Source organism: Oreochromis niloticus, linkage group LG16 (assembly GCF_001858045.2).
Source record: "Oreochromis niloticus isolate F11D_XX linkage group LG16, O_niloticus_UMD_NMBU, whole genome shotgun sequence".
NCBI classification, from domain to species: domain Eukaryota; kingdom Metazoa; phylum Chordata; class Actinopteri; order Cichliformes; family Cichlidae; genus Oreochromis; species Oreochromis niloticus.
Window position 1 is genome coordinate 27,047,541 of NC_031987.2, and position 27,333 is coordinate 27,074,873.

The 27,333-nt window shown below is 39.5% G+C and overlaps 1 protein-coding gene across 5 annotated transcripts; it reads left to right on the plus strand.

Moving 5' to 3' along the window:
• Positions 1-258: 258 nt before the first annotated feature.
• Positions 259-27,093, plus strand: LOC100702929 (interleukin-1 receptor type 1). Of its 5 annotated transcripts, none has more exons than XM_013277362.3 (12): positions 259-413; positions 15,593-15,670; positions 16,406-16,658; positions 17,170-17,362; positions 17,767-17,935; positions 19,563-19,625; positions 19,805-19,937; positions 20,096-20,250; positions 21,378-21,518; positions 22,545-22,712; positions 23,517-23,797; positions 26,082-27,093. In XM_013277362.3, the coding sequence occupies exons 2-12, from the start codon at positions 15,595-15,597 to the stop codon at positions 26,367-26,369; spliced, it is 1,920 nt and encodes a 639-aa protein (XP_013132816.1). In that variant the 5' UTR covers positions 259-413; positions 15,593-15,594; the 3' UTR covers positions 26,370-27,093. The 5 variants fall into 5 exon arrangements, with proteins under 5 accessions (XP_013132816.1, XP_013132817.1, XP_005475456.1 ...); XM_013277363.3 differs by lacking the exon at positions 259-413 and adding an exon at positions 4,833-4,913; XM_005475399.4 differs by lacking the exon at positions 259-413 and adding an exon at positions 4,860-5,003.
• Positions 27,094-27,333: the final 240 nt, after the last annotated feature.

A 27,333-nucleotide genomic window follows, 5' to 3' on the forward strand; every position in this document is an offset into this window, starting at 1 on the left:
ATGTGGGAGACAGACGCACCCAGACTGCTGGAACCACTTAATGTGACAGAAAACGGAAAAAATCAGACACACAACAACGGCACTTAAAATAAAGATTGTTTTAACAAGAACAAAAAAGGTGCTCCACAGTAATTGGTGTAGAAGAGATCAGTGTATGTGTGAATCACCCGAACAGCACGCTCTCCTCCCAAAGATTGCCCAACATGTTAGGACATCATTTGGCTTTCAAAAGATCCCCCAAAAAGGAAATTGCCACATGTGCTTAAGTCCTCACAGAAAGAGGAAGTAGGAGCTGCGAAGGACACGTCTAAGATGAGATTTTTTTGTTTCCACCTTAGGATGTTTTTACAAGACTTTCACATAAACTAAGGAGGCGGTTGCCTTTACAGAAGGACTGACATAACAGCAGTCTGGTGAGTTTCCTGTGTTGAACAATGGTAACTAACACCATAACATCAAAACCTCTGAACTCTAATCATCCTTGATGCCTCTGCTGCTGCATGTGTGGCACTCAACACTGTCTCTTTTCTAGATCAGCGTCATGTTGACCAAAACAGATTTGGTACAAAGTCCTGTCGGTCACGTAAGCGCCAGACAGACTTTAACACATTTTTTTTCTGTTCCTTCAACAGACAGATTCAGATGATTTTCCTACTTTCCATGCTTTTACGTACATGTGCCCAGATATTTTACAAAGCATTACTCACTGAAGTAAACCAACAGAAGACTCAGAAATAAAGAAAAAACACGTGTTATTTATTTAAGCTACCGGTCTCCTTTCTTCTCACAAGCACACGCCCACAAACACGCTCACAAATGCAGTTGGCATGCTCCCTCTTAACCGCTGTCATTTAAACATGGCAGACCAGCGGCTGGATGAAGGATGGGAGTACAATTTTGCAGAGGTGGCAAAAGTACAGACATTATGTACTTCAGTAGAAGTGCAGATACTAGTGCTAAAAAATACTCCAGTAAGAGTTGAAGTACTGATTCAACTTCTTTACCCAAGTAAAAGTAAAAAAGCTCTGAAATGAACAAAGTAAGGAAGTAAAAATTAGCTCTTTGGAGGACTTTCTACCATCCACCTCTTTTTGGGCAAAGAAAACTGAACCTTGTGCTTTATTAATGTAGCACAAGGTGTAATGTAGTAACTTTAGTCTAATTTTGAATTCTAATTGTATTCAGCTTGAATCCTGGGAAAAAGAAGAAGAAAAAATAGCTCTATTTTCTGTTGCCTACATAGTAAGAGGTGTCTTTGTTTCTTAACAGAAAAATTAGTACAGTCAGGGGTTAAAGTGGGATTCAGCAGGTGGTGAAATCTTAAATTGGTTTTAATGGGTCAGTGTGGGGAAAAGAATCATAAGTCACAATAATTTCTATTGAGAGCTCCAGTAGATTTTCTTAGTGTGCAGGCTGTGATCAGCTGATCTGCTGCCCTCTGTGGATGTCCACAACTGCAAACTAACCTGTTTATCCTGCACTAACCTGCAGAGCAGGGGTGGACAACTCCAGGCCTCGAGGGCCGGCATCCTGCAGGTTTTAGATATCACCCAGAGGTCAACACACCTGAATCAAATGCTTAGTTCATTATCAGGCCTCTGGAGAACTTCAAGACATGTTGAGGAGGTAATTTAGCCATTTGAATCAGCTGTGTTGGATCAAGGACACATCTAAAACCTGCAGGACACCGGCCCTCGAGGCCTGGAGTTGCCTACCCCTGCTGTAGAGGATTGTCATGCAACCTTTAAATAACATAGTTCGTCTACTTCAGTTTGTTTTGCAGCACGTTTCACATATGAAAAAACATAATGTCACATGTACAGACCCAATATCTGATTTAAAAACATGAGGACTTACATGTGATTTTGAAATTTCCAGTTTATGAAATATCACTTAGCAGCCCTTACCTTTACATCTAACCTCTCTCCTTCCTCTCCTCTCTTTCTTATCTTTCTCCCTCTCTGAGTGAAGTTAGCTCTCTTTCTTCTCTCTCCCTCTGAAATACAACAGCCGAACCTTTAGCTAGCAACACACAGTGAGACAAACTGCACACAAACTGTTAAAAAGCATTATTTCTTTTATGATCGCTCCTCTTCTGTAGCGCTAGCTAGGCGCTGAAGTAATGATATTTATGTAAATGTAGTGAGTAAAAGCAAAAAGGTTGCCAGAAAAATAAATACTCAAGTAAAGTACAGATACCTGAAAATTGTAAAAACAATATCACAAGTCACCAACAGTCTACACAGTGAGTAGGCAGAGAAAAAGGAAAAAAAAGGGAAAAAACCTTCAGGTTACTCACTTAAACAGAAAAGAGAACATTTAATGTGTGAGCTCGGGATATGTCTCACTGCTGAATTGTAGCTTTGAATTGGTACACAGGGGACCGCAGCACATCCTGTTTGAAAATGTGACATTTACTCAGGGATTGTACTTGATGTAGGGCTTGACTCATAACTTGATGAATGGCTGTGGCTCATGGGGATTCCTCTATCCACTGGGGAAGCCCGGGTGTGGCTTCACACCTCTGTATAATTGGTTTGGGCTTGACTCAAGAGTCTTTAATTGAATTTCCGGAGGAATTTTTTTCCCCCCATCATTTGTTGCTTTGATGGACTACCTCATCTCAACTTTTTGAATGGGCTCTAGTTAGGACCCAGTATGTCCGGATGCTAGGATATCTGAGTAAGTGCCGTATACACAGATATGCTCAAGCATGTCTTAAGGGTGCCTTCCTGTGGTTTGTGTGCTTTGACATTCTCAAACACCTGGTTGCCTTATTACTGTTTAATGCATTCAGAGGACCTCCAGTCTTGATGGTTGTGGCCACCTGTTTTTTTCCTGTTTTCATGTTCCATGTTAAAAAAAAAAGTCTATCAAACTCATTTCAGTAGGGTTGAATTGAATAGATAGGGACAGGAGAGGTACTGTTTATTGCACTTTTAGTAAATATTAATTATCTAAATCAAGAGTAAGTAGTTTAAGAAATCAAACTTTTAGCTCATTATGCACTCTATATTTGTGTGTGTGTGTGTGTGTGTGTGTGTGTGCTGGGGGGGGGGTTACAGTTTCTCTGAGCATCTTGGGATGAATTTGCCGGGACATCTACTCTAAGATTGGCAGTTGTCTTGAATGTTTTCCATTTCTGAATTATGTTTTCACTGTATAATGATGGACTTCATATTGTTTGGAAATGGCCTTATAACCCTTCTAATATTGACATTCCTCCTTTGCATTGTGTTGCAATCTGCATCATGTCAATTAAACCTCTGCGACATTGATCTTGTCCAGTGGCAGAGGGGGGTGTTAATTAGTTTCAGCTGCTTTGGTGTTAAATTAATAACAGGTGCATTAGAGGGGCAACAGTGAAACAATGGCATCTTCCATAGAATACCAGAATTGGTTGGTTCACCAGTGATGCCCTGTGCTTTTCACAGATGAGAGCAGGCTCACCCTCAGCACATATGACAGACACTAAAGTGTCTGGAGAAGAAGGTTTTGCTTGCTGTAACATCATTCAGCATGACTTTAGTGGCGGGTCAGTGATAGTCTGGGACTTGTCCATGAAGGGATACGCAGACCTTTAGAGGATAGGCAACTGCACCCTGACTGCCATTAACATGCCGAGTCCAAGGGTCCCTCTCCACCTGCGCCTCAGCTTGAGTCCATGGATTCGTCCCTGCAAGTGTGTGAGCACAATCCTGAAGAGTTCCAAACAAACAGCCTGAGTACCAGGGTCTCTGTCTTAAATGCAGGACACCTGCTGAGCCTTCTGTGGAGTTCCTACATTGTTCCTACCCCCAAGCCTACACCAGGGTCTCCTTTGTTGTCAGCGTCAGCCTTATTGTTGTCAATCACCTGCTAGGCCATCTGATTGCTCCATCTCAGCTCCTGGGCTCCCATCCATCTTTCAGCGTATTTCTGTCTCAGTCATCGCTGGCTTCCACCCAAGCCTCTAGAGGAGTCCCGTGTCCTCCTTCAACACAGTCTCTCACCGAACCTCCACTCATGGCCTGTTGTCCAGCCGCCTGATGTGTCCCACCAATGCCTGTCTCCAGTCAAACCATCAGAGGGTTTCAGTCACTGGTCTCTCAGCCAGCCCACAGAGTTGCTTCATCTGCACGATTGGCCACCCGGCCGGCCGTACGAACCCCAGAACTGTGTCTTGTGTGTTTGATTTGGTTCCCTGCTGTTTCTCTTTGTGTTTGTAGTCCTGCTTTGGGGTCTCATCCTCATTAAATCTGACAGTAAGGATATGCACTTTTTCTGTTTTCTGCTTCTTCTGGCTTGATCTTTTCAATTATAATAGTGTGTATTTTCTTTTCCACCACAGTAAAATGAAGCATTTTAAACATACTTAGGGTGAATTTAGTTCTTTTGTTAATTCATTTGTTTCCTTTGAAAACCAAAACTTTTTTTCTTTTGCAGAAAAAAACCACACAAAGATTTCACATTTCTTGCTGTAATCTTCGGAGCTTTAACATTTTTTTCCCTGTTTTGCAACAGTTAAATATCCTATGAATGAAAAGCAAGTTTTCAGTCATATTTAACAACAAATTTTTGCCTCTCTATATAAATGTGTTTATGCTCTTGTAGAGAAAATGAGCAACTGAATATATTGTTTATATTTAACATCCATCTTTATGTTATGGGCGTTTGTTCTGGTTAACAGTTAGTGAACCAGAATAAGTTATTTTTAGTTAACATAACAGTGAGGGATTTGATTTCGGGAAGGTTTAGCTGATTTAACGATGTGTTGAAATGCAAAGGAAGGAGAACAGAGAGCTGAGAGGTGCAATCCAAACACACTCTTCCTCCTCTCTGTCTGTGCGTCGTCCTGTGGAGGTGGAACAAAGCTGTTGAGTCACTGGCTGGGCAGCACGTTTGAGATTCCTCTCTGCATGCAAGGGTCAGAGGTGAGATTTCCTCTCTTAGTTCTGCCGTGTCGAGTAAACTCTCTCATCCTTCCTTCATCTGTGTTGTGCCTCGGTGTCTCTTTTCCCTAGGTGAGTCAATATTTACCACTTACTTGTTCCTAAGCTGTTTATGTTTGTGACAATTTCTGACTTTTCTAGGGCAAACTCTGCCACTGGATGTGGCCTCGGTGCTCAAATTCTTAGAAATACGAGGTCTACCATTCGCCTGTTTACTTTTTCGAAAAAGTGCGTTTGTAATGCTTACCACAAAGGAGGCACACTTCCTTTCACACTATATTAAAGATGCCCACTGCAGCCAACACAAATGTGTGATTTTTGAGCGATGCATAGATCTCATAGAGCAGGAATAGCAATACCGGCACCTTTTTTCTTGTATAAAACTGACAGATGATGAGAAGAAAGAGGGACGATTTTCATGCCAAATCAAAAACCTCACATTAAAGGAGTGATTCATTTAGGTGCATTCTGGGTGGTTGTTCAGTGTGGGCTTAGTGCGGTCTTCTCGCAGTTTGTCATTTCCAAAGCTTATGTAGGAGGAGTTCTTCCTGCATTACCGTGAGTGAACTTTGTCAACATTGTATGTGCTTTTTCACATCCTGCAATGCCATGCAGCTGAGTAATTCCAGACCAACAGACTCATCAGGAATATTCTGCCCTAAAATGCCTAGAAATGTCACTTTACAGAATATAATATAATGATGACATGACATTAAGGTCAAATTTCAAATGAACGGATAAATGAATTTTCATTTATTTTCAAGAAAGGTAAAATAATCTTACGTGAACACTTTGCTGTCGGTGCACTCTGGTAACATGTCCCTGTAGCCACAGTGCTGTTTGTTTTGTGTGTTATCAGTACCATGTACCCTGCACAAATATACCCAATGAACGCTTTGATGACACCAGCAGGAATGAGAGATTTGATTTAGGGAAGGTTTTTCTGATTTAACGATGTATTAAAATGCATATTGTTAAATCAGTTCAAGAGTTACACAGAGAGGCATTTGTTTGTCATGTTGCGAGGATATTTCAGCTTCTGTCCTTCCCCTTTAGAGCTTTTTACCTCCCTCGGGAGTTTGGACAGTTATTTATAACTGTTATTTGTTTTAATCCAAGGGCAAATGCTCAGGCTGCTGCAGATGTAACATATGCACAGTTTTTTGGTTAGAAAATAAGAAAAAGTTCTGTGGGACTTCAGTCGTTTTTCTGTTGGGTTAAAACAGGTTTTTGGCCCATGTTTACATTGACTGTACATTGACTCTCCTGCTAAGAAAGAGGACACTGGATTTATTCTTTAGCGTTATAAATGGTGCATATAGGGATTAGTCAATACACTTGGTCCAGCTCTATAAACAGCAGCTTAAACACCAAGCTTGAACTGTGAACAATCCACCTGCAGACGTATGAGAGGGTGTTCTGGTTGGGATATTTTCATAAACAATAGACTTGGAATAACTTTGTTAATGGCCTATGAATATTTCAGTGTTGAAAGACCAGGGTTATGAAGGATAGGCTAGACTGATGCAGGAGGAAATTAAGCAATTTGTCAAAGGGGGTAAATATTAGTATAGGGAGGAGACAAGAGGAAATTGAAGCAGGCACAGCTTGCTTAAGGCAGGGATGACAGGGAGTGTACACAGTGATTTGACAGCAAAGGGAAAAAAACAAAACACTTATAGGCTTCAGCTTCTCATGTGGATACGCTGTATAATCCCTGAATGAAATCATGTAATTCTGGAGCATTCGTCTGCATTCCCAAGCCTGCAGTTTGTTCGAGTTTAGACGACTTGGCTCATTCACAGCTGTATGCTACTGCTGCTATTAGAAACTGTGTTTACTTGGAAATTTAGACCCTTCTACATTATGTTCTCTTGCATGTTTAAGAGGAAAAATAACAGAGCCACAATAGAAAAACAACGAGATAAACTACCAGCAATATTGTTTCCACAATGTGAAAAATCACAGTCACACTATTCATGCTCTCAGGCTCGGCTGAAGGAAGGGTAACTCCCGCTGCTTTCCCTTTTTCAGAGCTAAATGAGTCATGTATTTTCATAACCTCCCACAAGCTCCATGTCTTAAACTTAAGCCATTAATCCTTGTTCAAGGATGGCACGGTTTCTGCAGGCTAGTTTTAGAAAACCATTCCATCACTATTTCTGAGATGTCTCCCTTTGCGCTCTTAAGGGCTGAAATGTCATTTATATTAGAAAATTCCCACATTGTTCGTCTCTTATCAGGCCAGCAGGGACGGTCATCCTCACATTTCCGGGAAGGCGCCGTCATACCGCATCTTTAATTTAAAAGAGAATTTCTCTGACATGGTTAAAAATAACTTGGTTTAGCAAACATGAGAACAAGATTCAAAGTGTTCTAAAGGACAGCGTGTTTCCTTTCAGATGCTTAACAATCAAGAGGCTTGAGCATCCTGAATTGGAGTGCAGAAAATTCTCTGGCTGCAAATAAAAACCTAAATACTTAATAAATATAAATAATAGAGATATTTGGTTAAGAAAGGTTATGCAAACCATGAAATTTAGGTGGCGCTTGAGAATGCAAACACTATTTATTGGATTTAAAAGCAGCAACAGAAGGTAGAAACTTGGAGGTGCTCTGCATATTTTAACAAACCCACAGCAACTATGCAAAGAAAAATAATCCAAAAGTCTTAGGCGTTATTTGCAAATGCTAGGCTGTGTGCTCAAAGATAAATAAATCATCTTTATGACTGAACTACAGGGTGTGTCAGTCTTCTGAGCAAGTTGTTACTTTTATTGCTGGTTGATGCGATTCATTGAAGATCCGGGTTTCAATTCTCCATCAGAGTTTGAAATCACATCCTCTTCCCCTTAAAATACATAAAAAATGTTTATCGTTTTAGCTTAGCTAAGGACTTTTCCATCGTTCTAGGAACATTGAAATGTTAAAAAGCTGACATTGGCCATGTTTCCCCAAAGCTTGTCTGTGCTGCTCAAACTATTCACAAGATGGGGTTAAATGAGGTTAAGGGCAAATTGGAGGAAGAGCAAACTGAAATTGAGTGAAGACCAACATTTAAATGGGTTAAAATACTGCTCAGATTTTTTTTAAGGACAAACTTTAGCAACTTAACGTTGGTTTCAACTGATCAGTAAGTCCAAAAGATGAACTCTGAGCAGTGCTTGAGTTTTGTGATATTTCCCTTCCTGAAGTCCAGAGTTCGTCTCCCACAGCTGCGAGTTGTTTGTTAAGAGCAGTCGAAAGAACATTTTGTTGCTGTTGCACGTTTATCTGAATCACAGCCGGAATCTGTATGTTTATGATGACTCATACAAAGTTTGCAACCACTGTTTAAAGCCAACCACTGCTGACCTCACTGCTGTTTGTTTCCACATCATCCTTGATTTGAAAGATTTGACTGCCCTACAGAATGCGCTTGTTGTTTCAGGCTCGTGCAATTTTATGCTTCTACACCAAAACTGCTGACAAAGTAATTTATTACCACGTTTCCAACATAACATGAAATTGAAAGTAAAATCCTGAGCTACGCATGCACGTAAAGTGGCTATCTCTTCCCGAGATGTTCGTGTTATCAGTACCTTGGACCTGTGACCACTCTTCAGTGTATGTGGCAATCGCTGTCCTATAAACAGATGGACAAAGTTCACATGACTGAACAGATTTGTAGGCCAAATGAACATTTAACCAAATGCAAACAGAAAACAAACGCTTGTTCCTTTCTGTCAGTTTGCTGTAGCGAAATTTAAACATTGCACAAATTTGGTCTGTTAGCAAGGCCCATTTCCCAACAGCTTATGTAAGATTTCTGCCATGCAAGCATTTTCAATAACACTGCTGTGGTTTACAACATACAGCTTGACTTTATCCAATGAATGCAAACAGAAACGGTCATGCTGAAGATGATTAGCAGATTTTATAAACTGTAGGTTATTGCTTTAAGATATCTTAAGATAAGAAATGATTTCCAGCAGCCTTGCCCCTCTTGCTTCCTTCCCTAAAGTGGTTATCAACACTATGATAACAATATTATCATCAGCCATTCACTCCTTCCACCATCATCTCTTCCCAGAAGCAGACATCTTTAGTGCTGTTTGCTCTGGAAAAACTGCATCACTCTCTTGTTTTGTGCCTTCACCTAACTTAATCAGGGAGGTTTAGATTCAAAATACTTCCTGGTTAATTCATCCAACACTTTACAGGCTGCATAATATCAATAATATGAAATTACTGTACATGTAACAGAATGTTTATGGATGTTTTTACATTAACAGGCTCGAACCTACAATTTTTTATTAAAAAATTATTAATAATTTGTTAAACCTTTGCGAATATTTCACTCAGAATAAAAATCCACCTTAAAGAAGGCCTTTCATGATCATTTCCAGCTCCATACTTTTTTCATTATTATTACTGAACTCTAATGCCATTATTCAGAATAATCACTTATCTTATATTGGGCCTTGGTACAACTCCTTAGTATTGGTATTTTAGCTTCTGTCCCTTTAACTCACTTTTGCTCTGATTGGCTACCCCTTGCAAACGAAAGGTCTGAACAGCAGGCGAGTGGATACACTGTGCTCAAAGCCAGATTTGTGCGCCTCACGCCGGATTCACGGTCCTGTGTTAAATTGACTGAACGACAATAGATCGAATTAAAGAGAAAACTTCACTAGCTAGTGTTTTCGCAGTGAAAATACAAAGTAATGGAGGCGCACGATACACAAAACTATAAATACTGTCATTGTGATCTGTAAAGGCTACATCATATGGGAGGTCTGCTGTGAACTGCGCCTCGTGAAGCTAGCATGTTACGAGTCTGTCATAGCTGTGTGGCCCTTTGTAGATGACTGTGATTTTTGAATAACAGTCAAATAGCTCCCAGTGAATATTAAACAGTTATGAACTATTATGGATGATCCCTTTCTACCTGATCATGAAGATCTTAAAGTAGACCAAAGACTGAAAAAGTGTTTACCTCTACTTTTGTTTCACTGAGAATCTTAATATGAGCTTCCACAGTTATTACAGAGTATTTATGAGAAAAAAAGCAAAATAAGGAGCATAAGGTGTCTGCTTGAGGTTTATTATTGACTGTAGCTGTAATAGTGCATGAACTGTAGGTGCCTATGAGAAAAATGACAGAGAATTTCTCTTCCAAAACCCAAATAGTGCTCAAAGTAGGCAGATCTTGGCTGGGAAACCTGCTTCTTTCCTGCCAGGAAACAATATTTTGAGCTGCACTGATTAGCCATTGTCTGCAGTTAAGGACGTTTCCAGTAATGTGTGAAAATGGTACCAAGATAAGGTGCTGAAAAGTGTAATATTACACAACTACAAATCTATTTGGAGTTTAGGTGGTACACCGCCATTTTACAAAGAGTGCATGTGTGGCTCTGAGTCATTCAAAAGCACAGAAAGAAAGAAAAAGTTAAGCGTCATCTGACTTTTGGTAAACATGAGCCCAGTCTGAATCCACTGCGCAGCCAACCACTGGGATCCCTGACCTGCCCGCTGGTTTACACCTCCGGTGACTCAGTCGGTTCTGCCTTCTTCAGCCTCATGTCTGCAGCGTGACCCGATGAACCAGTTCACTTCTTCCCACGCTCGCTCCTCTCTGCCCGAACTTGTCTAAATAGCTAAACTATGCACTAGAAGCAGACACAGTCTAAAATGAACTCAAATTCAGCTCTCCTTTCATACCGTGAAAATACGTTTTTGTTTAAATCTAAAGACCACTTAGCCAACTTTATTTTAAGCTACGCCGTGCTTATTTTCCATTATTTGTTTTGCTTTTATGAACAAAAACTGAGTGAATATAAGCCTTAGATAGATGAAGCCTGCTTTTGCATGCCTGTTTCTTACAGTCAAAATGTTGTGAACCTTTTTTTTCTTAGAAACGAGATTTCTTCAGAAGAGCTTCTGCTCAAAACAAACAACAACCACTTGAAAGTTACACGTCTAATCGGGATCCTGTGTGGTTTTTCATACAGTGTAAAAAAAACACAAGCCAACAACAACATTCATGTTTTTAATGTACATGTAGAAAAAAGTACATCAAGTGGTAGCTTGTATCAAAAAATGTGAGATGTACCCCATCTAGCAGTAACTAGCTCCCAAAATGTTACTGTAAAAAGACCATTTGTATCATATTTACTTTTTAAAAATACTTTTAGATTATACTGTAATAGCTTTTTCTTAATGAGAGAGCATCACAATCCTCATCAGAAGCTAAAAAATGTGATACATAACCTGCTGTCTGACACTGGAGTATTCTGTAGGCATGCACTAATATTAGCCAAGTCTCGATACTAACCAATATTACCTTTGACGGTTGGCCTGTGAACCCAGGATAACACTTATCGAAGGCATCTTGTTTTTATCTGTGGTGTCACGTTGCATACTGGTTAAATTTTTCCCTGGAAGGTGTGAGAAATTTTGATGAAACAAAACAAAACTAATCAAACCCCACTCAGTTTTAAGATAGGTTCACAGCTTTCACTGGAACCCTCTTTAACCACAAATAATCTCCCATTCGTTATAGTTTTCCCATCAGCAGTAGCTCTTCCTGTATCGTGATGCACAGGTGAGAATTTTGTGGTTTAGATCATTTCCTTTCTTCTTCCCACAGCAGCTGCACACATTTCGTTGCTACTGTGTTCTTCTAAAAGCCTTTGCTTGCCTTGGTGCAGATTGTCAAAACTTACCATATCGATTTGTGATATTATGTACCAATTTATTTCTTTTTACTTAAAATTGAGTCTAATAATTGCAAACGACTCAAGATGTGCTGATATGTTCATCATCGGACCATCACAAAACATCAGGTAGACGATGCAGTGCAATAAAATCATGGTCACATACACTAAAAACCAGTTTCTGCCCCAAAGCTGTTAAAGCATTATAAAAGTTTTTTAATTGCTACTGATGGGAGGGGGAGACAACACACATTTGTTGAATATCTGTCATTTTTTCCATTTATATTTCCTTTTATTATTTTTTTCTATATTTTATTTATCACCTTTTCAACACAGGAAAGTACTGCACTTGTTTCGTGTGAAGTTTCCACATTATCTGCAGCTACAGACTCTGCGGGTGTGAAGTCACACAATGTTAGAAAAAAAAATCAGTCATTATATCTCATCTGAACGTGACCTCATGCAGCGTATTACAGCTGCGGTTTCAACCAGTTCAAGCATGCATGCTAAACTACTATTCATACAGAGTTTCAGAAGATGGGTGGATGAAGTCGGTGGGGGCGATGGAAATTTCTGAAACAATTTAGATTTTATTTTAACTGCTTTTGTACTGTTAATGACAGGTTTCTGTTATATTTAGGAAAGCAATGTTTTGTTTTGTTTTTTCCTCCGGCGCTTTCCAACCACATCCATTCAAATAATTCAATGGGAAGTTAAAACCAGCAGTAACAGTCCTTTCGGATCAAACATGAATGGATCTGAATGCAGTGTTAATTAGTTGTTATTTGAGAAATCAGTAGTTTTGTGTGCATGTTTTTGAAGCTGTTAATCACTCAGTAAATCAGCATGTTTGATTCAGATCCATGTAGAAAACATACTGAGTCAGTCTCTCCTTACTCAGTACACTCATGTCTGCCTTCTGCTTTAGTCATGTACTTTAATTGTAACTGAACCTGATGACTGGACTCATGACTGGACTGACTGCGTACTACCAGTTCTAGTTCAGTGAAAGGCTGGTAATATATAATTCTAAGGGAAATGCCATTTTTTCTGGTCTTCTATCGGTTTTAATAATTGCCCAGACATATGCGTAAACCACACTGAACCGATGAGAAAACCATGCACATTTACGAAAACTCATGAACTGATGTCAGCCAGAAGAAACAAGGTGCTCAGGTGTGAAAAAACCCAGATGTTGCTACTAACGGCACTAAAAGCTGGTAATGAATTCCTGGGAAATTTTTTAATTTTATTGCTTCTTTATTGGAAAATGTCATATGCTGGGCTTCAACTCAGATTCTCTGGAACTTTCAGTCACAGGAGCTGATTCAGGGAACTAAAAGGTCCCTTCAGTCCACTGTTTTTACACATGGGAACTAGGTTACAGGTCAGCTTTCGTCTTTTCTAATCTCTGCTACTATGTCTCAGTCACACAGCAGGTAAGCTGAAGCCTGTTGGTCGGTTACATTCACACAAAAGCTGATGAGGCAAGACCATCCCTCTGGCTTGTTGGGAGGTGTAGGCATGTTTACTTCTGCTTGAAAATGTAACTGCTGGGACCATAACATTTTATTTCTCTGATTCACTGCTGTGGTTGTGACAAGCGCCGCACCTTCTTTACATTCAACCTCTCTCTCACTCGACCACACCCTGCCCTTCTGTCTGTGTCCCTGTCGCCTCCAGAATGTTTTCATAGAGGTGGCCATACAGGGGTGACACACCATCAAAACAGAATTTCCAGTTTTAATATGCTGTCGTCAAATATAGTTTACTTGAAAAAGTATGAGAAAGAGCAAAAAGAATGTTATGCCTGGTTAATTGTCGATATCAGCTGATATCACTAAGAATAGGTACATATCAAAACCAAATAAGATTTTGAAATCCATAATAATCTGTTTTAATTGATTGATTGATTGACTGGAAGTTCCATCCATCGCTTTAATGATTCTCAGCAGAGCTGAGCAGAAGCATCGGCTCTCCCAGAGTCACTCATCATATAAGAATTAGAATCATAAATATTAGATCATGCAAGAGTGTGAACTGTTGCCTGTCTCTATGTTATGTTATGCCCTGAGATGCACCAGTGATCTGTCCAGTGATTGGCACCAGCTTTTCTGCAACCTTATTACATTATTACCAACATAGGGCAGTCTTGCCCGGGGCACTAAGGCGGGGCAGCACATTTTGGGGGGTGCCCAGTGGCCCCCTTGACCACCCTTGGTAGCGCCCATGCCCTGTCGGATTACATTTTGCACCTTTTGAAGACAAACTCTGGTTTATCTGCTTGTAAACACAGTCACTGCTTACATGTTGTTTAAAACTAGATGAAATGCTCACTGCCAAACACAACGGGCTAAACAGCTGCAATCTATCGCAACCTGTCACCAGGTTACCTCACTGTGTGTAAACAACCACATTAAAACTATTGACACATGCAGCTAAATCAAATCGGTCTCAGTGCGCACTTTTTTTTTTTTTACTACAAGCCACATTCACATTCATATTCATACAATACTTTACCAGTCACGTGCACACTCGCACTCATCACGATGGATGCGATAGGAGCAATTGTGGGTTTCAGTAAACCAGTTACCATATTAAAGTGGCATTTGTTATTTTATTTATTTCAAATTACGGTGCTTTTATTTTGAAGGTCAAGCTTGCCTGCGTAAACAATCATTGCGCTGCACGTGTGTGTAAGTGGGCGTAGGCTACCGATGTGCCAAAAAGTGATCGTCTGCCAAAAACTGATTTCTGGCATTTGCCAAAAAGTAACTGCAAGTATTTAAACTGCTATGAATAAACTTTTGGCCTTTAAACAGTGAAACATATCAGATGTATCCCTCATGAATAATATAAAATAAGTAATCTCAAAACACAAACTCAAAAATCCACAAAACAACATTGCTATCACAAGCTAGAAGTCAGTTTTTGGCAAAGTGACTAAGTGGCTAAGAGGACAGCAGAAATTGCAACTATATAACAATAGTTCCATAAGGATATTTTAAGTGGCCAAAAGGGGACTGGATTGGTTTTACTATAGGTACAATAACGCAGAGTCATAAAGATACTTAAAAAACAGGTCATTTAATATATATATATATATATATATACATATATATATATATATATATATATATATATATATATATATATAATCCCTTTGTAAATCCTGTTCACTAAAATCTATTTACCAATATAAGTAAAGACATTACACATAAAAAAAAAACAAACAAACAAAAAAAAAACACACACACACACACACGGCAACACTGGAAATCATTTTTTGGCAAACGTTAAAAAGTTAAGGCAACCAAACTGTTCTATAAGCTGATAAGTGTAAAGAAACCTCGGAAGAATGGCGACTATCTTTGTTTATTTTACGTGTTGTTGCCAAACTAATGGAGGCTCGAGTTGTGCATTTACTCAGGCCAAATTGACACTTTACTGTCTGGGGGTATGATTTGCATAGCAACAAATCTGATGTTGTCATAAAAAATTCACCAGTTTTGAGGGGTTAATACATTCCATGCACAAATGTAGAGGCTGGCCAGGGGAGCAACATTTAACACTGGACTGTTATCAGGAATGCTGGGTCTGCTTCCAGTCATAAAGCATTACGCAGCATTTTGTCAGAGGCTTACACAAGCAGCTCCTCAAATACCAGAGCGCTAGTCATTCACGATCAAGAGAAGGAGCTAGATGGTGTGAGAAAGGAGAAGTGAGCAGGAGAGGAAACATATCAGGCAGTGTACAGTTAGGTCTTTCAGTTTCTCTGGTTATTGCTGGATTTTAAAGGCTCTTGGACTATTCACATTTGCTGGATGTAACTGAAAGACGCAGGAAGACCTGGCCACTAGGTCAGCTGATTTCCATTTCAGGTTTTTGCTGTAACTCTTAGCATGTTCACGCTGGCTTGCAGTAGATGTTCACTTCTAAATGTTCTGTATCTCTGTTTTTCAGCCATGGGTTCAAGTTCAACACTGGCAATCCTTGTGTTTTTCCTTTGGTTGTGTGGAATCTGTGGCGGATTTGAACAGGGTGAGTTGAGTAACACTGCTTTACACACACACACTGAACACATTAACACGTTTTTAAATGTTTCCGTAAATTTATGATATGTCATGTGTTTGCCAAGCTGCAGTATGAGCCGCTAGTATGATCCGAAGTATTTTATTGCCACCTTGTGGCCAGGGATAGAATTACAACAACACTGATTTTTAACTCTGCATTTTAGTTCAATTCAATTAATTTCAAATGAAAATGATTTATAGCACCGAATTATAGCAACATCTGCCTCAAAGCATATTGTAAAGATGCTACAATAATATAGAGAAAACCCCAACAATCAGATGACCCCTCTGCGTAAGCACTTGGCAACAGAGGACAAGAAAACCTTAGTTTTAACAGGAAGAAACTCTAGGAGGGGCAGCCATCTGCTGCAACCTTCTGAGGGTGAGGGGAGGAAGATGGGACAAAAGACACTGATGAAGGGCGACAAAGTGGTGTATATACAGAGGCAGTTAAAAAATAAAACAAAGTGGTTTTGCTTTCTTAGGCGATGGCAGTATGAGGTCTTTAGGATAAGATGGGGCCTGATTATACGATACATTCTATGTGCCCCTGTGACCCAACCCAGACAAGTGGTAGAAGATAGACAGATGGACGACAAATGTATGGATGAACATTATCTTTGACTTTGAAATGTTTGATTTCTCAGCATTAAAAGGTTAAATAACTTTTTTTCTCTATTCCACACTTCCATGTATGTTGCAGAGAACTGTACTGACTACAAACTCCAGTTTGAGAGGGTTTTCTCTGTTCCTGGAGATGTGGCTATGCTGAGAAGCACACTGGTCTCCTCAGACGTCTTTGACTTCAAAACTGTCCCGTACAACATCACGTGGTACAACTCAGTGTCGGGCCAAGAAATCAGCAGTCAGGCTGGTAACATCATGGTGCACGAGGAGACTCTGTGGTTTCCAAAAGTATCCATGAATGACAGTGGGGATTATGTGACCATACTGAGGTAGGAAGCACTAGTAGAAATATTAGAAATGAATAGAACACAGTATTAATTTACACCTTACACAACTCATCTAACTGCCTCCATGATCTATCAGTAATCACAGTGAGCACCGAGTGGTTTATGGCTTTTACTGTATTGGAAATTGTAATAGGAGAATGACGAAACCGCCCACATCTCAGTACTTTCAAACACTTTCATTCCGATTGCCATTCACACACGGGCTGCAGCTTTGCAGCCTGCAGCCAGACACTCCAACAACAACAACAACAACCGGATGCCGCCTCCCCTGCAGTGGCACTGCTGCAATATTATCTATCCCCGCCACAGAAATATATTTAGATTTCCAGAATCTTTTGGATTACCTTAATGATCCCTTACAATTCAAACAAATTTAATATTAATATTGTTTGATTTTTGACTGTCAAGAAGGTTAAACAATGACCCTCACTGCGAGGGCGAGTGTGCTCAATTATCTATTCATTTATAATATTTCTACTTAATTACCCAACAGGACTCCTTCCCACTGCTATAGACAGGCCAGCCGACTGGTGGTGGAGGAAAAACTTCCAGGAGAATGTGGAAGGCCGAGGAAAGCTTATCAGCTACTTACAAAAGGAGTCACTGACAATCTGAGCTGCCCTCTGAGGAATGAAATGAATAAGCTGAACAGCTACAACATCTCTTCCTCCATCAAGTGGTACAAAGTGAGTTCTCCAGAATTCTTGTTGAGTGCTGGCATGAAACCTAATGGTTTTAATGGAGAGAGTGCACAGTAGCTGCAACCTCAACTATTTACTACCACTATTTCAACTTCTATCAATTCCAGGAATGTATTGAAACTCTGGGGAGATACGAGTGTTTAAAAATTACAATTTGACTGACAGCAGATCCCAGTATCGGTGTGTTTGTGTCCCTGTGCGCTTCAGTTTTGTGGAAGGGAAACAAACAGTTTAATAATATTGAAAATAATGGAACTCCTTTAAAGTCTATCTGAACAGATTAGGAGCATCAAAACTATCCCAGTGGCAGTAAACTGTTCTCCATGATAAGTTTATTTTTCTTCATGTATTGTTAATTTGAAAAAAGACTTATGTGTTTCTCTCTCTAGGGTTGTGACCCCATAGAGGACGGGACAGGCGGCTTTGACTATTGGGGCACCAGACTGAAAATTACCAGTGTGGACCTTCAACACAAAGGCACCTATACCTGTACTCTGACATTCACCCTGGGTGGAATCAAAGGATCTGTGTCAGAGACTATTAGCGCAGAGGTCAAAGGTGAGATTGTAGATTAAGAGAAACACTAAAATTAGCATAATAGACAGACTGAAATGAAGTGAGGGAGCTTTGAAGAGGATGAAGTGTGGAAGGGCAGTCGGTCCAGATGACATACTTTTGTATGCGAGGAGAGGAACTTTGGTAGTGAATGACTTAGTCAGGAATGATGAAGAAGTATGTGAGGGAGGCCATGTATGAGGACAACGAGACAGTGGTGCAGGGCGCATTCGAAGTGATAGATGATGGACAGGCTGAAGATGAGGTCAGGCAGGATTATGATGACATGGATTATGATGTGTGCAGACCTGTAGTGAGAGCAGTGAGCAGGTGGAAGACAACCTAGAGCAATGGACGTATTGACTGGAGGGAAGATAATGATAATGATTGTTTGGAGATAGTGGCAATGATAAAGAGACAGGAGGCCGAGCTGGGGGATTTGAAGATCTATATAGGTTTATATTGGGTGTGACAAAAATGATGAAGATTAGCATTGAACATATCAGAGAGGCTGCTAATGTTAACAGTTTGGAGACAAATGTAAAGAGGCAAGGTTGGGATGGTTTGGACGTATGCAGAGGAGGGACAGGGGCTATGTTAGACATATAATGCTGAGGGTGGAGCTGTCAGGCAGGAGGAAAAGAGGTAGACCACAGAGAAGATTCATGGATGTAGTGAAGGAGGGCATGTGGAGGGTTGGTGCGACAGAGAGGGACACTAGGGAAAGGGCGAGATAGAGGCAGGTGAAGGGAGCAGCTGAAAAAAGAGGAAGAAGACAATAGAGTGATTTTTTGTCCATATGTAAAGATGAATTATCAAATAACAGTGATGATACAATAAGTAACTGCATAGATGTGCACATTGCTCTTCAATCATAAAGCTGGTATTTCCGAGCACTCAACTTGGTTTTCATTTACTTGGGTTTGACTGTGTCATAATCATCCCCCGCTAAGCCTCATGTAACTTATAGGTTAGCACCTAGATACCTGAAATTATGATGCACAGATTCACTTAGTGAAAATTGTTATGTTATGTCTTGAACAAGCATAAGACGGAGAAATACAAAACCAAAACTGTGTTTGTCGTGGGCTACACAAGATAAAGACCTCGTCAGGAGCCCCCACACAGCTGAGAAGAGCAGCTGTGTCTTTGTTCTGTTATTCAAACAAGGTTTATGTTTGACTGTTAACTGACCGTGATTGGTATCCACTTCAGTTATTTAGTCAGGCATATACAGTAACGCCCTCAAACACAAACAAAACAAAACAGAACAGCACCCCAAACACTTGCAAGGGAGCTGAGGTATCGTGACTTCTATACTGAGCGCAGTTGAGAGGACAGAATCAGTGAACTGGCACGGTTGCCCAACACATCCCACCCCAAAGGCCTCAAAGACCATCTTGACACTACTGTAAATTGACAAAAATCCGGTGAAAAAAGCATAATCAGTTCATTTTAACAATAAAAATAATAACAGAAAAAGAAACATCAGTTGTGTTAGTAATAATGGTTTCTTAGGTTTGCTTACTGTAAAACTGTGAAAGAGAAATATGATTCCATTTCCATTATATCTTTGTGATTATTCAACCTCTACTGTAAGCTACACAGTATTTGATGTTCTCTATTTCAGAGAGTTACTCTTTGGTTCCACAAGTGCATGAACCCTCCAATGACGTAATCAAAGCACAGAGAGGTAAGTCCTCTAATGTAAGATGTTCTGAGAAATGTGTTCTGTTGATTTAATATTTATGTATCTCAGGCTTCATTTAGGCCAACATATTGTGTTGAAAGTCACAGACTTCTGCAGGGAGAGTAAATGCTAAATATACAGTTTCATGTTTATACTGAGTTACTGTTTGTGCATGTTTTCAGGGTACAACTTCAGTAAAAGGTGCCTGGTGTTTGTGCCGGGTGTTGGGAAGCCTTTTGTTGATATTTATTGGCTGGACAAACATGGATTCATTGATACTAACACCTCTCACCGTGTCCACATGTTAGAACAGCGGTCAGTACCTTTTCACTCTACATCTATTTGTTTTATCTGCTTTATCGGTGAACCAATGTTCAGAGTTGATGTTTTTTGAGACTCCTGCCTTAACAGGCACAGAGCACCACATTTTGTCACATCACCTTTTAACTGTTCCATCTGATTGTCCTCAACAGTTTGTTGCCCCAAAATGGCTCCAGTAAAGGTGCGTGGCTAGAGACCTGGCTGATATTTTCTGAGCTAAGGGAGGAGGACTTCTACGTCAACTACACCTGCCGTGCGTACAGTGACAGGGGCTTTCCTGAAAGATATTTCAGTCTGCAACCAGAAGGTAAAAACAGAGTCTCCCCTAAACATGATACTTTAGTTTGTCAAAGTGGACGTCTCTAACCTTGAGCAATCAAAGCTTTACATTTGAGAATACCACTGCATGTTCTCACAATTAATTAATCAAGTAATCTTTTCATTTAAGTGATTATCTTATACATGAATAAGAATTAGTTAATTACAATAGAGTAAATTTTGCCTTCAATGTAAAAGTTTTGCCTCTTGATAGCTGTTAAACCACCAGCTAAACCAAACAAATTAGCAAACTTTCTACTTAATGAGCACAGTTCATAATAGCAATGCAGTCAAATTGCTGTTAGGGTCCCACAGCTGAATAAATAGCTGAATGAACTGTTAATATACAGTAATTGTTATGACTTGGACCTGTTAATAACTAGTATGAAACCTGGGCTGCTTTAGTCAAAAGCACAGCAAAATGAAAATCTGTGAAAATCTTTTGAGGGCAGTCAAATAACAAAATATTAAAGCTTTGATAAATATTTTCGCAATTTGACATATTTCAATAAGTCACCATGGTGATGTACCTCACTAAGAAATCACGTGTATAACAGTAAAAACCCAGGATTTGGCGCAGGCCTCATCTAAGAAACATTTATTACCATGACAACAGAGCCATGTTCGAGGTAAATAAAGTCTCTAAGTCTCTAAACTCCAGCATAGCATCTAATATTCAGAAAAACATTTATCTACAAAATAACAAAGGCGTCTATATCTAAAATATTATTTGTAGAGGATTAGAAATTGTTACAAACATGCATGAATTATAGATCTCGGAGGCATTATTAGAACTGTGACCAGCAGAGGGAGCTGTTCAGCATGCTCAATCTGCTCAATATACATAATTAAACCAGACGCAAAATTTAATGCCAAGGTTTCAAAGATGCTGGTGAAAACATGAGCATTACAAAAGAAAGTAGCTGAAAAACAGTTACATTTTTACACTGCTATGTTATGCTGTTATTATTACAGTAATCCTGATATAAATGTTCATTTGACTGAAAAGTAATGTTTTAGACATTTGGAGCCATAATGAATTTGGAGCCAGTGCATGAGCAGCAAATATATAATCTAAAATTTTATGTCTGGTGTGTTTGCTGTTCATCTCCACAGATCCAAGTGGCATAGCTATCGGATCTGTGCTTGGTGGTATGATGGTTCTGTTTATCATCACCGTCACCCTGTACTACCTTTTTAAGATTGAAATTGTGCTGTGGTTCAGGAGAGCATTTCCAGTCTTCTACAAAAATAAAGGTAAATTCACAGCAGCTTTGTAGTTATTAATGTGCAATTGATTTACGTCTTATAAACAGAGAACAATAGCAACAATAATGTCATCTAACAGTACAGTACTTTGCAATGGAAATACCCCAAGCAATGTTTTCACCCTGCACCTTTACTTCACACACAGTACCCACATATTCACAACAACCTACAGAGTCATGAACTTTACTTGCCTGAGACCTCACTGCATGTGTCAGCAGCGAGAGCAAACAAAGGAAACAAGCTAACCACAGGACTGCTTACTCTGCTTCTCATCAAATGTCATTTGCTGATTACGAAAGAAAAGGATATCAAACACTGGACTGCTTTTGCTAAAAGTCGATGATTGTTAAGACTTCAGAAAGCATCCATGGCTGAATCAGTAAGAAAAGTACTGTTTGAAAACCCAAACAAGAAGGAAAACAGCGTTACCCACACAGTTTGACATGTGCGAAATCATATATGCAGATAGCAAAACACAGAAGTACCACTTAGTTTGATGTGGTAACACCTCAAAAAGAAAGTGCCAATGCAGTAGCTACGTTAAACATTAGCTTTAACACAGCTACTGTTCACTGTCATCATCGATGAGCATATTAGTAACTTTATTTATTTATTTATTACACTGTTGCTTGAACAAATTGTTTCACGCTGAATTTATTCAGTGAATTTAAATGTTTTTATACATGTTTGACGTAATGTCTCCAATTTGCTTGCAGTCTAAGAAACACTGCATGATAGCTGCACATGCTCGGTGAACTCCAGGCGTATCTGCCTGTTTCCAGATAGCTTGGTGTCTTGGGGTCATTTTGCAATAAATTACATGCAGTGTACCTGTCCCTGCCTGCTTGGTAGCAAACTGTCTGACAATATAAATCTAACGTCTTGCTGCAAAGCATAAACAGAGCAACAATTAGAATAACCGAGTTTATAGATGACAGCTCTTGGTGTTTAATTGAAAGATCAAATTTTAGTCAAAACTATGCATGTCACAAACTTTTCCTTTTCTTGTGTTAGACTTGGATGGGAAGCTTTACGATGCCTATGTGGCATACCCACAGCCCTGTGACCTCGGATTCAGCAAGGATGTGGAAACATTTGCCCTTCAAACACTGCCTCATGTGTTGGAAAAGGCCTGCGACTACAAGCTCTTCATAGCAGGCCGCGACTGCCTGCCTGGGCAAGGTAATTTACCCACAGCAAACAGTACGGAGACATGTGGCCCAGAGCCAGTTTTTAAATCACAGAGCCTAACCTGCACTGTTTGAAGAAGGATTGGCATTTAGTATTTTAAATTATAATAATAACAACAATTTTATGCTTTTCTTTAATTTAATTTGTGATTATTTATTTTATCCAACCCGTTATTGGCAGATCACACAGGCTGTGTTTTACACGTAGCAAGCTTAAAATCTTGAAAGACTATCCAAAAAGCTTCTGTGTGCATTTCGTTTAGCTGTTCATGGTGTATTTTTAAGTAAATACCATGAGCTGTTGGTGGTAAAAGTTAGCCTCTTTTTGTCTTCACTTTCTTCCTTTACGAAACTGCATGACATAGAGTATAAATGAGAAAGGGTCTATATAGGTTGTTTTGTGGTGATCTTGTCTTGCCTTTTCAGGGCAGTCAACAATAGCTGCTAGCTAGAAATGCACAAACACAGACGAATTCTCCAGTGTTGTGCACATCAGCTTGTTTCGTTTTCAAATATTTTGCCAGTTGCTGTGACTTCCTAAGTAGAAAACATGTGGCAAAGCCAAATTAACCATATATTTATTTTTTGTTCATGCAGTTGAAAAGAAGCATTGCATTAGCTTGTGAAGAAAGGCAATTTTTCTGTCTGATGCGATGATTGCATTTACTTCTTTTCAGTTTAAAAAGGAATAAACTTCTGAATATAACTGTTAGAGCTGCATATAGCTAAGTTTAAGTTCACTTATTTAGCTCCTATTTTCTAACCATGTGTTTTCATTATTTGTTCCTTCCTGCAGCTATGGTAGACTCTGTTGAAGAAAACATACAAGCCAGCCGCCGCGTTCTCCTTCTCTACACTGCTTCCTCTTTTACCACCAAGAGACATACAAGCAGCACCAGCAGTAATAATAACAACATTTCTAAGAGCGGTGAATGCGGCGATGAAAGTCAAAGACATGCCAGTGACAGCTTTAGCATTACGAGCTCTGATGTCAGTGATAAAGTCTGTACAGACACAAGGCAGCAGCTGGAGCGTGTGGCAGCAATGCACCGAGTGCTGATCGAGGGCTCCCTCAAGGTGAGGAAATAGACACTCTTTGGAGGCACGTGTCTGAAAATACCGCCAGACATCAGACTAATGTCAAACACAGGCAACTGCATATCTTGCTATTAAACGTGAACTCCTACACGATCAGAAGCTGAGGAAAAATTGGCACACAGGTACATATTAGGTCCATTCTTATGTACACTGCCGGTCAAAAGTTTTAGAACACACCAATTTTTCCAGTTTTTTATTGAAAATGATGCTGTTTAATGTTTCATGCACTCTGAAATAAAAGCATAGTAAAAATAAGCAATTGGAGTTAAAAAAAAAGAAAGCATGGAATCAATTTATAGACCAAAACTTTTGACTCATCAAAGTTGCCACCTTTGGTAGATGATAGCTGAACACACCCGTGGCATTCTTTCTACAATAAAAATCAAATATTCTACACAAAGTTCTTCCAATATCTGTTGCAGTTCAGTTCACTTGTAGGTTGCTTTGCTTTCATTCTTGTGTGCAGTTCATCCCAAACCAGCTCGATGGGGTTTAAGTCTGGAGACTGTGCTGTCTGCTCCATGTTTTCAAACTTATCATCTCTTTCTTTTTCCCCATGCAGTTCTGGCATAGCTTGGACTTGTGTTTTGGGTCATTATCTTCCTGTAGGATAAACCCCTGTCCTACTAGGTGCATACCAGAGGGTATTGCATAGCACTGCACAATGGTGTGGTAGTCATTTTGGTTAAGAGGGCCTCTCACTCTGTAAAAGTCACCGACCATGAATTTGGCAAAAAAGCCCCAGACCTTCACACTTCCCCTCCATGTTTGATGCCACACACTTTGGAATCATCCTTTCGCCAATTCGATGTGCGTGAAGATTTCAAATTTTGATTCACCAGTCCATAATACCTTCTTCCAGTCTTCAGTAGTCCAATGGTGGTGTTTCATGGCCCAGGCAAGCCTCTTTGTCTTATTCTGACGTCATAGCAATGGCTTTCTTTTTGCAACTCATCCAGTCAACCCTGCAGCTCGAACTCTTCAATTGAAATTGCTTACTACGACCACTATTAAGCTGTGCTTGAAGCTGTTGTCCTGTGAGCCGCCTATCACACAAGCTGTTAACTCTCAGAAACTTGCCCTCTGATTCATTTGTGGCATTTCATCTGCCAGACCTCTTCCTGTCAGAGTTTGCCCCAGTTTCTAGGTGCCTTTTGATGGTGAAGGAAACTGTACTCACTGAAACCTTTCTTTGTAATTTCTCAGTAGGAAAGACCTACATCTTTAAGTGTTATGATGGTCTGTCTCTCTTCCATTGTTAATTGCCTTTTTTTTCTCTCGCCATTTTTGTAGCAACACACCACTATCTGCAGTACAATACTGTTCACAGATGCTCAGGAGGGTTTGGTACCACAGTGTGTTCCAACATTGCTTCTATGCAGAACGAGGGGGTTGTCAGTAATCCAGAAAAACTGGAACACCTGTAGGAATTAGTTGCACTAGCTTAGTTGCACTAAGTTAGCTTGATCAACCTCAGTTGCTGCAAAACAGCTTTAAATTGTTAAAATATATTGTGCCCCCTGAAAAAGGCTTTTTTTGTATAATTCTGATATGTACATTATATTTCAGTTTTGGTTAACCTTACCTTTGTTTTAAGCCTCTGACAGTTCACCCCTTCCCTTGCACCAGTTCAAGCTATGGGGTGTTCTAAAACTTTTGACTGGTAGTGTATGTCAGATATTATGAGGTCTTTGTGTTGCCTAGAAACCACAAGGAATGGGCTAAAATGACAACAACACATAATTATTCATGTAGAAATGTGAATTTTGTACAAGTTTGTATTATACAGTATCTATCTATCTATCTATACATTATACATACATATATAGATATATATATATATATAGATATAGATATAGATATAAGGGGAAAGGGAAGGGAAAAAAAATATTACAACATCATAATGTTGCCTAGCAACAACATAACATGGGCTAAAATCAAACTGTGCTCTAGAAAGGACTTCTAAAAGTTTATCTTAAATTCATCAGGTTAAGACCAGTCCAGTCACATTCAGATTCCTGACTGTGTGAGCTAGATGTGCAAAAATGAACTGCAGATGCCCAAATTAAATTTATATGGCTCAAAATATATAATAATAAATGTAAGAAGTGAATGCAGGATTACTGATTAATGTGAAGTTCAGAGCCCAGAGTTTATTTCCTGTATCTGATTCTAACTACAACTCCTTTAAACGGAAAGATACCCTTTTGCTTAATGTGTATCAAATCATTACACCGAGTCTAATCTAAGATCTGCTTTGCAGGTGGTTCTGGTTGAGCTGGAAGAGATCACACCAGCTCAACTGGCTCTATTTCCAGAGTCAGTGCGTCATCTGAGGAAGAAGCAGGGTGCCGTGTGTTGGTGGAAGAACCAGAGGACGAGGCAAAGGTGCAAGACGTGCATGAGTGGAGCTGATGTAGAAAAAACAGGAAAAGACTCACAGCTGTCAGCATCCCTCTCCCCTTCCTCTAGGTTTTGGAAGGAACTGAGGTATCACATGCCTGTCCGGGGCAAGAGGGTAGTGTATCCTGAAACGATAGCCTTTCTGTAATTCTGATGGCGATCTGTGTTTGTCAGATATCGAACCAGAGAGTACCTGGCTTCTAATGTAAATGTGTCAGGTGCATTTAGCCACTCACAGGTAGATCGTTATCAGAAGCATTGACACCAGTTTACAGCACAGGCAATTCCCAATGTTCTCTCAGCAGAGATGTCACCTTTACCTTCTGTGGAACTTTTCAAGTCACACATGTGGATAGTATTGGCTTAAGATGACAGCTGGTCATGGACAGATCGTTGCAGTGTCTGGACTGTCCACAGTTTGTATGTGAACTGTTGACAATCAGTAACAGAAGGGGCCTGAAAAATAATGTAGACGAAAAAGGCTTGAATGGTCGTACAGTTATTTTATTAACCACAATCCTCAACACCCCAGCTGACACTGAGCGATAGGCATATCAGGAAATGTACATATGTATGATTAAACGTGTAAATATGTAGAAAAAATGTACAAATTAACATGTAAAAACTGTAAAGAGGACCAACCAGAAAAGTATACATTCATGATGATTTTTTTTAATTTATGTATATTATTTGTAAAAACAACATCATGAAATGAGGCTGCATAAAAATCTAGGTTAAAATGTATGCGCTAACATTTTTAATCAATGATTTTTTTACTGATGATTCTGGGAAATTGTAAATATTCTCTGTTTTCCATTTGAATTTTGTTTTAAAGTGGAACTATTTTGCAAATAAATAGATTATTTTCAGTTTCTACTCTTTTCCATTCCTACATAAACCACAAAGACATTGGGTGTAGTATTATAGCATGTTGTTTTTTTTTTCAATTTACTTCACATTTCTGCTACACAGATTTTTCTTAAATATAAACTTACCTCCCAAAATCTTAAATCTTTGCTTAAACCATGTAACATGTTCTTCGGGAGCACCATACTTTGTGAAATAAAACACAGAAAATAAAAGAAAATGTTTGTCATCTGGCAGCTGTGCAT

What these genes read in the sequence shown, in the direction of transcription:
- LOC100702929 (XM_013277362.3), top strand. Translation starts at nt 15,595, where the DNA reads ATGGGTTCAAGTTCAACACTGGCAATCCTTGTGTTTTTCCTTTGGTTG. An exon ending in AGTCTTCTACAAAAATAAAG is followed by an intron (nt 21,519 to 22,544) that starts GTAAATTCACAG and finishes TTCTTGTGTTAG; the next exon opens with ACTTGGATGGGAAGCTTTAC. An exon ending in CGACTGCCTGCCTGGGCAAG is followed by an intron (nt 22,713 to 23,516) that starts GTAATTTACCCA and finishes TCCTTCCTGCAG; the next exon opens with CTATGGTAGACTCTGTTGAA.